Genomic DNA, 13169 nt, shown 5'->3' on the forward strand with positions numbered 1-13169 from the left:
CGGTCCTGAAGTCTCTCTACACAGACTTGTTCTATCAGCAAGGAACACCAGGGCCGCCTGGAAACCGACTCCCCCCCAAAATTCCCACTGCTAGTTTTTGAAGGCAGGGGCCATTTGAAACAGTTAGACTCCTTGGGCCATAATTGGTTTTTATAGAGCTGGCGCTGGACCCAAGTGTATACATCCGGGTGACTGACACCTCCCTCGGCCAATCAGAGAGTGAGTTGCGGAGGTCCTTGTAAAAACAATGCGCGTTTCATTGCGGAGGATTTTAATGGTCGGACGAGGGGCCTTGTATCCCCCCCCCCCCCCCCCCGCTCCTTTAGGACGGCCCAGATGGACCACAGAACAGAACGGCCTGATAACAGTACAGAACCAAAGGATCGATTCAGACTAAAATACGGATTTTACTGGTTTCTAAACACGTTTCCTTCTCAAGTAAGAGGCTAACTTGTTCTCCGTACTGTCACTCTCGTCGCCTAATATCGCAAAACCGTGTTAAAAAAAAACAGTTTTAACATGTTTCTGCTTAAAGGTTAATCAGTAAAAAAAAGGCGGGGGGTGGCTGTGTTTATCGTTACTTTGAAACGTTGTTGTTGGATCTGTTCGTTGTTAGATACAGGAGAACAACAGCGTTTACTGCTTTAAAGTGTCATAATAATGGACCTGAGAAAAGTTTGAAACGTGGCCGCCGGAGCCTCTCCCTGCGCCGCATGGCCTGCAGCACCGCACCCCTCCACTAACCGGGTGTCTCGGTGCCTCGGAATCAAATATTATCGCTTCTTTATAGAAATATAAACCGTCCAAATAATGTGATTTAAAAAATATATATATTTGATCAGATCTGCTGCCTGCCACGACTCAAAAATCCGCGGTGTGACCAGGCAACACGCCACTCTGCCAGGTTGAAGGTTAAAATTCAACATTTAGCCCGTTGTTTACTAAAATAACGCATGAAAAATTATTATTTTACTTTTAATTAGACTTTTAGAGTATATTTATTTTTATAACACTCAAATAGCGTTTTGTTAACCTGTACCTAAGCAGACTGTTTATAGTCCACAACAAGAAGCAACTGCTGAGAAACCTGGGTTTAATTACGGATGATTTGGACGAGTTGACCATTCAGGTTTTCTTTTCCAGCACGAAAAGTCTTTTTAATTGTTATGTTTTAATGTTTCAGATCGCCTACATAAGAGTCATTCAAGACTACCGTTTAGATAATTATTCTACATTAAAAACAACGCGAGACTAGCCGAGTCTACTCGCTTGGCTGCATTTGGCATAAAACACACATTAAATGTTATTATCGGGCTGTTTAGTGTGTTGTAAATACACACCAACTGAACAGACTCGGCAGTAGGCTGCCATCTAATCTTTATAGAAATAGTGTTTAATAACATTTGAAACCTTTTCCGTGACCAACACACGGTCGCCGAGGAGTGGTGTGAACAGCCGTCTGGGTGTGAACGGGCTGGGGTCAGATCCTCCAGGCGGCCTCGGGGATATCTTAACACTAACTGCGGATCAAGAGGCTCCAACACACCGCTAAACTCTTCTGATCAACGAGACGGGCTCTTCTGCAACCGTATTTATCTCTATTGGTTTTAATATATATTTGATGCGCCTGTGATATTTACGGTGTATTGGTTTCATATGGAGCCTTTGGTCGATGGAGCTGGCTGGTTCAGGGCTGGCGGAACAACTCGGCCATCGAGGCTATTCTAGAAGGAATCCATATTCTAGAAGGAATCCATATTCTAGAAGGAATCCATATTCTAGAAGGAATCCATATTCTAGAAGGAATCCATTTGACGACGAGTGTTTTTGCCTGAGCTTTTTTGTTGTTGATCATTGGGATCCTGATACCTCCAGTCTGTTCCAACTAACCGCTCAGTCCCCTGCCCCGTCAGCGGGAAGAGCGACGGCTTCACCGTCTGCCCGAGAGTCGCGGAAGAAACGCAGCTGGTCAACTAAACCTTTTCAATAATCATATTATTATTATTAGCACACAGTGGCTCATATGAAGGGTCTCTACAACCGCTTAACCGTTATTCCCATTTGCGCGTTTATGGAAGATTGTAAATTAAGTTTTTAAAGTGTTTTTCCAAACTGCGTCATTACCCCTCTAATGGACCCGAGCTCCGTAGATTCCGGTAGGCTCTTGGGTAAAAAAACGACAGAAAATCCCCCCCCAAAACCCGTCTCTAAACTAGTCTTATGATCTGACCTCGCCAGAGACAGACGTACGTTGTGATTGTATGTCAAGCGATTTGCTTGGTGTTTTTATAGGTCAGGATGTCGATGGGCATGGATCCACAGGGAGACCCACCGCCAGCCTAGCCTTTAGCGGCTTTTTGGGAACACTATCCCGGACACAGTGCTAGCTCCGGACGCTCCACCCCCCCACCCACCCCCACACTGGAGAATGGATGGCCGAGATTTCGGACCCCCTCGGTCTGTCCATGTTCCCCCTCCCCTGTTGGCCATGGAGACCCACCGACTCGGAGCTGCTGCAGCAGCCAGGAGGATCCCTCCCTCGCCCGGACACTTGGGCACAGGGCACCCAGCAAACCTCCACGTCGGGAAATTCCTTCCAACGGTCATGAACCTCCATCCACATCACAGTAAGATCTATCTATCTATCGTTCTATCTATCATAAACGTATTGTCCTTCTGAAAAGAACAGTTGAATGCACAGTGGCTACAGGAGATATATAGGCTTTATGTAGGTTAATGTAGTAATGACACTTCACAGATATATAGGCTTTATGTAGGTTAATGTAGTAATGACACTTCACAGATATATAGGCTTTATGTAGGTTAATCTCCACCCGGCACAGCCAGAAGAGGACTGGCCACCCCACATGGCCTGGTTTCTCTCTAGGTTTCTTCCTAGGTTCTGACCTTTCTAGGGAGTTTTTCCTAGCCACTGTGCTTCTACACCTGCATTGCTTGCTGTTTGGGAAGTTTTAGACTGGGTTTCTGTAAAGCACTTTGAGATATCAGCTGATGTAAGAAGGGCTATATAAAATACATTTGATAGACAGAGATCACTGAGTCGATGTGCAGGGGTACGAGGTACTTAAGGTAGCTATGTACATATAGGTAGGGGTAAAGTGACTAAGCAACAGGATAGATGATAAACAGTAGCAGCAGTGTGTGTGTCAGTGTAAAGGCCCCAGCATGCCTCAGTTCAGCTGGTGGCTAGGACAACCCAACGAGTGTCCTCATATTCCCTTAAAAGACCTTCACTTGGGGAAAAACAAGAAGGGGAAAAAAAAAGAGCAATAGTACTGTTTGTCCATTTTCAGACGCCGTAGCCAGTATGCACTTCCTCAAAAATAGTATTGAGTTCCTCTACGATAACTGGATAGATCTTTGCGATGGGACAGAGTGGTGGATCGAATGTAAACAGTCTCTCTGCTGCTCAACTAGAATCGGCTGTGCAGCTGCCAACGCCTCCAACATGTTGATCCGTTAGAGCCGACAATCAACCCCAGAATTCATACCGCCGGAGCAAGACAGAAACTCAACAAGATAATCAACTTCCCCCTCTGCATTCAGGCAGCCCTTTTATAGTGGATTATGTGTCTATCTGTGGATAGGGGTCTGTTCTCTGAGTACTAGACATGTTTCTATCTGTGGATAGGGGTCTGTTCTCTGAGTACTAGACATGTTTGTAGTGTGGATAGGGGTCTGTTCTCTGAGTACTAGACATGTTTCTAGTGTGGATAGGGATCTGTTCTCTGAGTACTAGACAATTCATTGACCACTTAAGCAAGCTAAAGTGGTCAATGAATTGGCCAATGCACCCTGTGTTGGCCTTACTACAGATGAACTGACCTCCAGAGAGGTACCTAACAGTGACATCACATGACCCTGTAGTGGGGTGCACCCTGTGTTGGCCTTACTACAGATGAACTGACCTCCAGAGAGGTACCTAACAGTGACATCACATGACCCTGTAGTGGGGTGCACCCTGTGTTGGCCTTACTACAGAACTGACCTCCAGGGTTACAGAGAGGTACCTAACAGTGACATCACATGACCCCGTAGTGGGGTGCACCCTGTGTTGGCCTTACTACAGATGAACTGACCTCCAGAGAGGTACCTAACAGTGACATCACATGACCCCGTAGTGGGGTGCACCCTGTGTTGGCCTTACTACAGAACTGACCTCCAGAGAGGTACCTAACAGTGACATCACATGACCCCGTAGTGGGGTGCACCCTGTGTTGGCCTTACTACAGAACTGACCTCCAGAGAGGTACCTAACAGTGACATCACATGACCCCGTAGTGGGGTGCACCCTGTGTTGGCCTTACTACAGAACTGACCTCCAGGGTTACAGAGAGGTACCTAACAGTGACATCACATGACCCCGTAGTGGGGTGCACCCTGTGTTGTCCTAACTACAGATGAACTGACCTCCAGAGAGGTACCTAACAGTGACATCACATGACCCCGTAGTGGGGTGCACCCTGTGTTGTCCTAACTACAGATGAACTGACCTCCAGAGAGGTACCTAACAGTGACATCACATGACCCTGTAGTGGGGTGCACCCTGTGTTGGCCTTACTACAGAACTGACCTCCAGGGTTACAGAGAGGTACCTAACAGTGACATCACATGACCCCGTAGTGGGGTGCACCCTGTGTTGGCCTTACTACAGAACTGACCTCCAGAGAGGTACCTAACAGTGACATCACATGACCCCGTAGTGGGGTGCACCCTGTGTTGGCCTTACTACAGATGAACTGACCTCCAGAGAGGTACCTAACAGTGACATCACATGACCCCGTAGTGGGGTGCACCCTGTGTTGTCCTAACTACAGATGAACTGACCTCCAGAGAGGTACCTAACAGTGACATCACATGACCCCGTAGTGGGGTGCACCCTGTGTTGGCCTTACTACAGAACTGACCTCCAGGGTTACAGAGAGGTACCTAACAGTGACATCACATGACCCCGTAGTGGGGTGCACCCTGTGTTGGCCTTACTACAGAACTGACCTCCAGGGTTACAGAGAGGTACCTAACAGTGACATCACATGACCCCGTAGTGGGGTGCACCCTGACCTCCAGATATTATAGTACAGTACAGAGAGGTACCTAACAGTGACATCACATGACCCCGTAGTGGGGTGCACCCTGACCTCCAGATATTATAGTACAGTCCAGAGAGGTACCTAACAGGCCTGTTCAATGTCTGAGTCGTGTTTTACGTGTTGATTTCACTGCACTTCATTTTAGTGTTGATGAGGATAAACGTGTTTTCGTTTTGTTTTTTCATTTAAGAACATACCGTGTTGACATTCCTGATTGTACCTCTCAGCAGGCCTTAGACGAGTCATGATCACATGGAATCAGGGATGTACCAACTGATCAAAAATGGAATCAGGGATGTACCAACTGATCATATATGGAATCAGGGATGCACCAACTGATCATGTATGGAATCGGGGATGTACCAACTGATCATGTATGGAATCGGGGATGTACCAACTGATCATGTATGGAATCAGGGATGTACCAACTGACCTCTACGGCAGTACATACCGAACTGTGACCTCTACAGCAGACTCAGACCTCTGGAATCGGGGATGTACCAACTGATCATATATGGAATCAGGGATGCACCAACTGATCATGTATGGAATCGGGGATGTACCAACTGATCATGTATGGAATCGGGGATGTACCAACTGATCATGTATGGAATCGGGGATGTACCAACTGATCATGTATGGAATCGGGGATGTACCAACTGATCATGTATGGAATCGGGGATGTACCAACTGATCATGTATGGAATCAGGGATGTACCAACTGACCTCTACGGCAGTACATACCGAACCGTGACCTCTACAGCAGTACATACCGAACCGTGACCTCGACTGCAGTACATACCGAACCGTGACCTCTACGGCAGTACATACCGAACCGTGACCTCTACGGCAGTACATACCGAACCGTGACCTCTACGGCAGTACATACCGAACCGTGACCTCTACGGCAGTACATACCGAACCGTGACCTCTACGGCAGTACATACCGAACCGTGACCTCTACGGCAGTACATACCGAACCGTGACCTCGGCGGCAGTACATATCGAACATTTATATAACCCTTTATGCTGGAGACCAGACCTCTGGTAACGTGGGTCATATTTATATAACCCCGGAGACCAGACCTCTGGTAACGTGGGTCATGTTTATATAACCCCGGAGACCAGACCTCTGGTAACGTGGGTCATGTTTATATAACCCTGGAGACCAGACCTCTGGTAACGTGGGTCATGTTTATATAACCCCGGAGACCAGACCTCTGGTAACGTGGGTCATGTTTATATAACCCTGGAGACCAGACCTCTGGTAACGTGGGTCATATTTATATAACCCTGGAGACCAGACCTCTGGTACAAATGATACAAGTCTACTCAGACTGGTCTGTGCTCTTGGTTATAACAGATTAAATGATATATTGTATCTACATAAAGTCAACTCAGACTGGTCTGTGCTCTTGGTTATAACAGATTAAATGATACATTGTATCAACAAAGTCTACTCAGACTGGCCTGTGCTCTCGGTTATAACAGATTAAATGATACATTGTATCAACGTAAAGTCAACTCAGACTGGTCTGTGCTCTTGGTTATAACAGATTAAATGATACATTGTATCAACATTGGAGCAGTGAGCAAAGCCAGCAATGTAACGAATGTAGAAATCTAACAACCGATGACTCATCAGGGTCTGGTGTCTGTATCCCTACTCGCCAACGCTGACGGAAGAATAGATGTTTATGAAGAGGGGGACGGAGAGACGCGAGCGATTGAAGGCTGGTAGTGGATGTTAGCGCGTGGATTACAGCTGCAACACGTGATCTGCGCATGAAAGCGAAGAGGGACGTTGGACCTGCGCGCGCGTTCAAGAGACAAGTGGCAGTTGGGTTTAAATTCAACAGGATTTCAACAGCGGGTTTGTTATTGATCGGTAGGGAGTGTCGTAGGAAACGGTTACTACGGTATTCTGAAATGTTGGTATCACGATGTTTTGGTGTTACCGTGCAATAAATACTACTGTGCATGTGACTACATTTAAAAAAAGCGTATTGTTGTTTTGGACTATTCTCAAAGAGAACATTAGATCTTTTAAAAATATATCATTTTATGTAACCTTTGAGATTAGTCTTATTTCCAGTTTTAATGCAAGATATGAAATTGCCACAATGTTTGTTATTCAAATGATGTATTTCATAAAAACTGAAATGTGAGTAGATAGCCCACATGAACTTGAAAAAATTTATTCAAGGTTTTGTTTTTCCAGGGTTCAGGGTTTTCACTCTCAAACGCACGTTGTTTTAACAGAAAATCCAATATTGCTTTTCTTCTAAGTCCACAACTATGCTTAGACCACTACTTAGGTTTGGGGGAAAATCTGAGACATTTCGATTTTTGGGTGAAGTTAACCTTTAATTCAAGTGAGAACCGAGCAAGAGGCTGTTGTTTAGCACCTAGCAAGAGGCTGTTGTTGTTTAGCACCGAGCAAGAGGCTGTTGTTTAGCACCTAGCAAGAGGCTGTTGTTGTTTAGCACCGAGCAAGAGGCCGTTGTTGTTTAGCGCCTAGCAAGAGGCCGTTGTTGTTTAGCGCCTAGCAAGAGGCCGTTGTTGTTTAGCGCCTAGCAAGAGGCCGTTGTTGTTTAGCGCCTAGCAAGAGGCCGTTGTTGTTTAGCGCCTAGCAAGAGGCCGTTGTTGTTTAGCGCCTAGCAAGAGGCCGTTGTTGTTTAGCGCCTAGCAAGAGGCCGTTGTTGTTTAGCGCCTAGCAAGAGGCCGTTGTTGTTTAGCGCCTAGCAAGAGGCCGTTGTTTAGCGCCTAGCAAGAGGCCGTTGTTTAGCGCCTAGCAAGAGGCCGTTGTTTAGCGCCTAGCAAGAGGCCGTTGTTTAGCGCCTAGCAAGAGGCCGTTGTTTTAGCGCCTAGCAAGAGGCCGTTGTTGTTTAGCGCCTAGCAAGAGGCCGTTGTTGTTTAGCGCCTAGCAAGAGGCCGTTGTTGTTTAGCGCCTAGCAAGAGGCCGTTGTTGTTTAGCGCCTAGCAAGAGGCCGTTGTTGTTTAGCGCCTAGCAAGAGGCCGTTGTTGTTTAGCGCCTAGCAAGAGGCCGTTGTTGTTTAGCGCCTAGCAAGAGGCCGTTGTTGTTTAGCGCCTAGCAAGAGGCCGTTGTTGTTTAGCGCCTAGCAAGAGGCCGTTGTTGTTTAGCGCCTAGCAAGAGGCCGTTGTTGTTTAGCGCCTAGCAAGAGGCCGTTGTTGTTTAGCGCCTAGCAAGAGGCCGTTGTTGTTTAGCGCCTAGCAAGAGGCCGTTGTTGTTTAGCGCCTAGCAAGAGGCCGTTGTTGTTTAGCGCCTAGCAAGAGGCCGTTGTTGTTTAGCGCCTAGCAAGAGGCCGTTGTTGTTTAGCGCCTAGCAAGAGGCCGTTGTTGTTTAGCGCCTAGCAAGAGGCCGTTGTTGTTTAGCGCCTAGCAAGAGGCCGTTGTTGTTTAGCGCCTAGCAAGAGGCCGTTGTTGTTTAGCGCCTAGCAAGAGGCCGTTGTTGTTTAGCGCCTAGCAAGAGGCCGTTGTTGTTTAGCGCCTAGCAAGAGGCCGTTGTTGTTTAGCGCCTAGCAAGAGGCCGTTGTTGTTTAGCGCCTAGCAAGAGGCCGTTGTTTAGCGCCTAGCAAGAGGCCGTTGTTTAGCGCCTGGCAAGAGGCCGTTGTTGTTTAGCGCCAGGCAAGAGGCCGTTGTTGTTTAGCGCCAGGCAAGAGGCCGTTGTTGTTTAGCGCCCGGCAAGAGGCCGTTGTTGTTTAGCGCCCGGCAAGAGGCCGTTGTTGTTTAGCGCCCGGCAAGAGGCCGTTGTTGTTTAGCGCCCGGCAAGAGGCCGTTGTTGTTTAGCGCCCGGCAAGAGGCCGTTGTTGTTTAGCGCCCGGCAAGGGGAGGCCGTTGTTGTTTAGCGCCCGGCAAGGGGAGGCCGTTGTTGTTTAGCGCCCGGCAAGGGGAGGCCGTTGTTGTTTAGCGCCCGGCAAGGGGAGGCCGTTGTTGTTTAGCGCCCGGCAAGGGGAGGCCGTTGTTGTTTAGCGCCCGGCAAGGGGAGGCCGTTGTTGTTTAGCGCCCGGCAAGGGGAGGCCGTTGTTGTTTAGCGCCCGGCAAGGGGAGGCCGTTGTTGTTTAGCGCCCGGCAAGGGGAGGCCGTTGTTGTTTAGCGCCCGGCAAGGGGAGGCCGTTGTTGTTTAGCGCCCGGCAAGGGGAGGCCGTTGTTGTTTAGCGCCCGGCAAGGGGAGGCCGTTGTTGTTTAGCGCCCGGCAAGGGGAGGCCGTTGTTGTTTAGCGCCCGGCAAGGGGAGGCCGTTGTTGTTTAGCGCCCGGCAAGGGGAGGCCGTTGTTGTTTAGCGCCCGGCAAGGGGAGGCCGTTGTTGTTTAGCGCCCGGCAAGGGGAGGCCGTTGTTGTTTAGCGCCCGGCAAGGGGAGGCCGTTGTTGTTTAGCGCCCGGCAAGGGGAGGCCGTTGTTGTTTAGCGCCCGGCAAGGGGAGGCCGTTGTTGTTTAGCGCCCGGCAAGGGGAGGCCGTTGTTGTTTAGCGCCCGGCAAGGGGAGGCCGTTGTTGTTTAGCGCCCGGCAAGGGGAGGCCGTTGTTGTTTAGCGCCCGGCAAGGGGAGGCCGTTGTTGTTTAGCGCCCGGCAAGGGGAGGCCGTTGTTGTTTAGCGCCCGGCAAGGGGAGGCCGTTGTTGTTTAGCGCCCGGCAAGGGGAGGCCGTTGTTGTTTAGCGCCCGGCAAGGGGAGGCCGTTGTTGTTTAGCGCCCGGCAAGGGGAGGCCGTTGTTGTTTAGCGCCCGGCAAGGGGAGGCCGTTGTTGTTTAGCGCCCGGCAAGGGGAGGCCGTTGTTGTTTAGCGCCCGGCAAGGGGAGGCCGTTGTTGTTTAGCGCCCGGCAAGGGGAGGCCGTTGTTGTTAGCGCCCGGCAAGGGGAGGCCGTTGTTGTTTAGCGCCCGGCAAGGGGAGGCCGTTGTTGTTTAGCGCCCGGCAAGGGGAGGCCGTTGTTGTTTAGCGCCCGGCAAGGGGAGGCCGTTGTTGTTTAGCGCCCGGCAAGGGGAGGCCGTTGTTGTTTAGCGCCCGGCAAGGGGAGGCCGTTGTTGTTTAGCGCCCGGCAAGGGGAGGCCGTTGTTGTTTAGCGCCCGGCAAGGGGAGGCCGTTGTTGTTTAGCGCCCGGCAAGGGGAGGCCGTTGTTGTTTAGCGCCCGGCAAGGGGAGGCCGTTGTTGTTTAGCGCCCGGCAAGGGGAGGCCGTTGTTGTTTAGCGCCCGGCAAGGGGAGGCCGTTGTTGTTTAGCGCCCGGCAAGGGGAGGCCGTTGTTGTTTAGCGCCCGGCAAGGGGAGGCCGTTGTTGTTTAGCGCCCGGCAAGGGGAGGCCGTTGTTGTTTAGCGCCCGGCAAGGGGAGGCCGTTGTTGTTTAGCGCCCGGCAAGGGGAGGCCGTTGTTGTTTAGCGCCCGGCAAGGGGAGGCCGTTGTTGTTTAGCGCCCGGCAAGGGGAGGCCGTTGTTGTTTAGCGCCCGGCAAGGGGAGGCCGTTGTTGTTTAGCGCCCGGCAAGGGGAGGCCGTTGTTGTTTAGCGCCCGGCAAGGGGAGGCCGTTGTTGTTTAGCGCCCGGCAAGGGGAGGCCGTTGTTGTTTAGCGCCCGGCAAGGGGAGGCCGTTGTTCTTTAGCGCCCGGCAAGGGGAGGCCGTTGTTGTTGTTGTTTAGCGCCCGGCAAGAGGCTATCACGCTTTGTGTTTGGACTCATCGTTAGTGTTTACTCGTGGGAGGGGCAGAACCATCAAGAGAGCGTGGTGAGGACAGGGGAATGTGTGTGTGTGTTTTCTTGCTGGTCATCAGAAGTTATCTACAAAATGGCTTCCAACACTCTACTCAGCAAACTGGATGCAGTCTATCACAGTGCCATCCGTTTTGTCACTAAAGCACCTTATACTACCCACCACTGCGACTTGTATGCTCTAGTCGGCTGGCCCTCGCTACATATTCGTCGCCAGACCCACTGGCTCCAGGTCATCTACAAGTCTATGCTAGGTAAAGCTCCGCCTTATCTCAGCTCACTGGTCACGATGGCAACACCCATCCGTAGCACGCGCTCCAGCAGGTGTATCTCACTGATCATCCCTAAAGCCAACACCTCATTTGGCCGCCTTTCGTTCCAGTACTCTGCTGCCTGTGACTGGAACGAATTGCAAAAATCGCTGAAGTTGGAGACTTTTATCTCCCTCACCAACTTCAAACATCAGCTATCTGAGCAGCTAACCGATCGCTGCAGCTGTACATAGTCTATTGGTAAATAGCCCACCCTTTTCACCTACCTCATCCCCGTACTGTTTCTATTTATTTACTTTTCTGCTCTTCTGCACACCAATATCTCTACCTGTACATGACCATCTGATCTTTTATCACTCCAGTGTTAATCTGCAAAATTGTAATTATTTGCCTACCTCCTCATGCCTTTTGCACACATTGTATATAGACCCCCCCTTCGTTTTCTACTGTGTTATTGACTTGTTAATTGTTTACTCCATGTGTAACTCTTTGTTGTATGCTCACACTGCTATGCTTTATCTTGGCCAGGTCGCAGTTGCAAATGAGAACTTGTTCTCAACTAGCCTACCTGGTTAAATAAAGGTGTTCTCAACTAGCCTACCTGGTTAAATAAAGGTGTTCTCAACTAGCCTACCTGGTTAAATAAAGGTGTTCTCAACTAGCCTACCTGGTTAAATAAAGGTGTTCTCAACTAGTCTACCTGGTTAAATAAAGGTGTTCTCAACTAGCCTACCTGGTTAAATAAAGGTGTTCTCAACTAGTCTACCTGGTTAAATAAAGGTGTTCTCAACTAGCCTACCTGGTTAAATAAAGGTGTTCTCAACTAGCCTACCTGGTTAAATAAAGGTGTTCTCAACTAGCCTACCTGGTTAAATAAAGGTGTTCTCAACTAGCCTACCTGGTTAAATAAAGGTGTTCTCAACTAGCCTACCTGGTTAAATAAAGGTGTTCTCAACTAGCCTACCTGGTTAAATAAAGGTGTTCTCAACTAGCCTACCTGGTTAAATAAAGGTGTTCTCAACTAGTCTACCTGGTTAAATAAAGGTGTTCTCAACTAGCCTACCTGGTTAAATAAAGGTGTTCTCAACTAGCCTACCTGGTTAAATAAAGGTGTTCTCAACTAGTCTACCTGGTTAAATAAAGGTGTTCTCAACTAGCCTACCTGGTTAAATAAAGGTGTTCTCAACTAGCCTACCTGGTTAAATAAAGGTGTTCTCAACTAGCCTACCTGGTTAAATAAAGGTGTTCTCAACTAGCCTACCTGGTTAAATAAAGGTGTTCTCAACTAGCCTACCTGGTTAAATAAAGGTGTTCTCAACTAGCCTACCTGGTTAAATAAAGGTGTTCTCAACTAGCCTACCTGGTTAAATAAAGGTGAAATAAAAAATAAAGAAATAAAAATAAATATGATTTCTCAGCTCCACAACCATCTCTAAACACTTGTGTGATTTGCGCAGTTTGGCAGTTGAAATACTTTTCCATGAGAGGAGCCATTTTTTTCACACACACTTTTGTAAAAGTTTTTTTGTGTGGAATTTCAGATAAATATCCTCTGGTTGCTTCTCCTCTCCAGAATGAAGGATATTTATCTCTAGTGACCCACCTTCTCCTCTCCTCTCCAGAATGAAGGGTATTTATCTCTAGTGACTCACCTTCTCCTCTCCAGAATGAAGGGTATTTATCTCTAGTGACTCACCTTCTCCTCTCCTCTCCAGAATGAAGGGTATTTATCTCTAGTGACTCACCTTCTCCTCTCCTCTCCTCTCCAGAATGAAGGGTATTTATCTCTGGTGACCCACCTTCTCCTCTCCAGAATGAAGGGTATTTATCTCTGGTGACCCACCTTCTCTTCTCCTCTCCAGAATGAAGGGTATTTATCTCTAGTGACCCACCTTCTCTTCTCCTCTCCAGAATGAAGGGTATTTATCTCTAGTGACCCACCTCCTCTCCTCTCCAGAATGAAGGGTATTAATCTCTAGTGACCCACCTTCTCCTCTCCAGAATGAAGGGTATTTATCTCTAGTGACCCACCTTCTCCTCTCCAGAATGAAGGGTATTTATCTCTAGTGACCCAC

General features: G+C 48.8%; 1 protein-coding gene across 1 annotated transcript in view; it reads left to right on the forward strand.

Annotated features, from left to right (window-relative positions):
* The first annotated feature begins 266 nt into the window (after nt 1–266).
* Nucleotides 267–13169, forward strand: part of tnrc18 (trinucleotide repeat containing 18) — a 102513-nt gene continuing 89610 nt past the window's right edge. Inside the window, 2 exon segments of the mRNA XM_031820416.1 lie at nt 267–438; nt 2293–2627. Of these exon segments, the coding sequence (XP_031676276.1) occupies nt 2429–2627 (199 nt within the window). The 5' untranslated portion in view covers nt 267–438; nt 2293–2428.

This window comes from Oncorhynchus kisutch, unplaced genomic scaffold, assembly GCF_002021735.2.
Source record: "Oncorhynchus kisutch isolate 150728-3 unplaced genomic scaffold, Okis_V2 scaffold3378, whole genome shotgun sequence".
Taxonomy (NCBI): domain Eukaryota; kingdom Metazoa; phylum Chordata; class Actinopteri; order Salmoniformes; family Salmonidae; genus Oncorhynchus; species Oncorhynchus kisutch.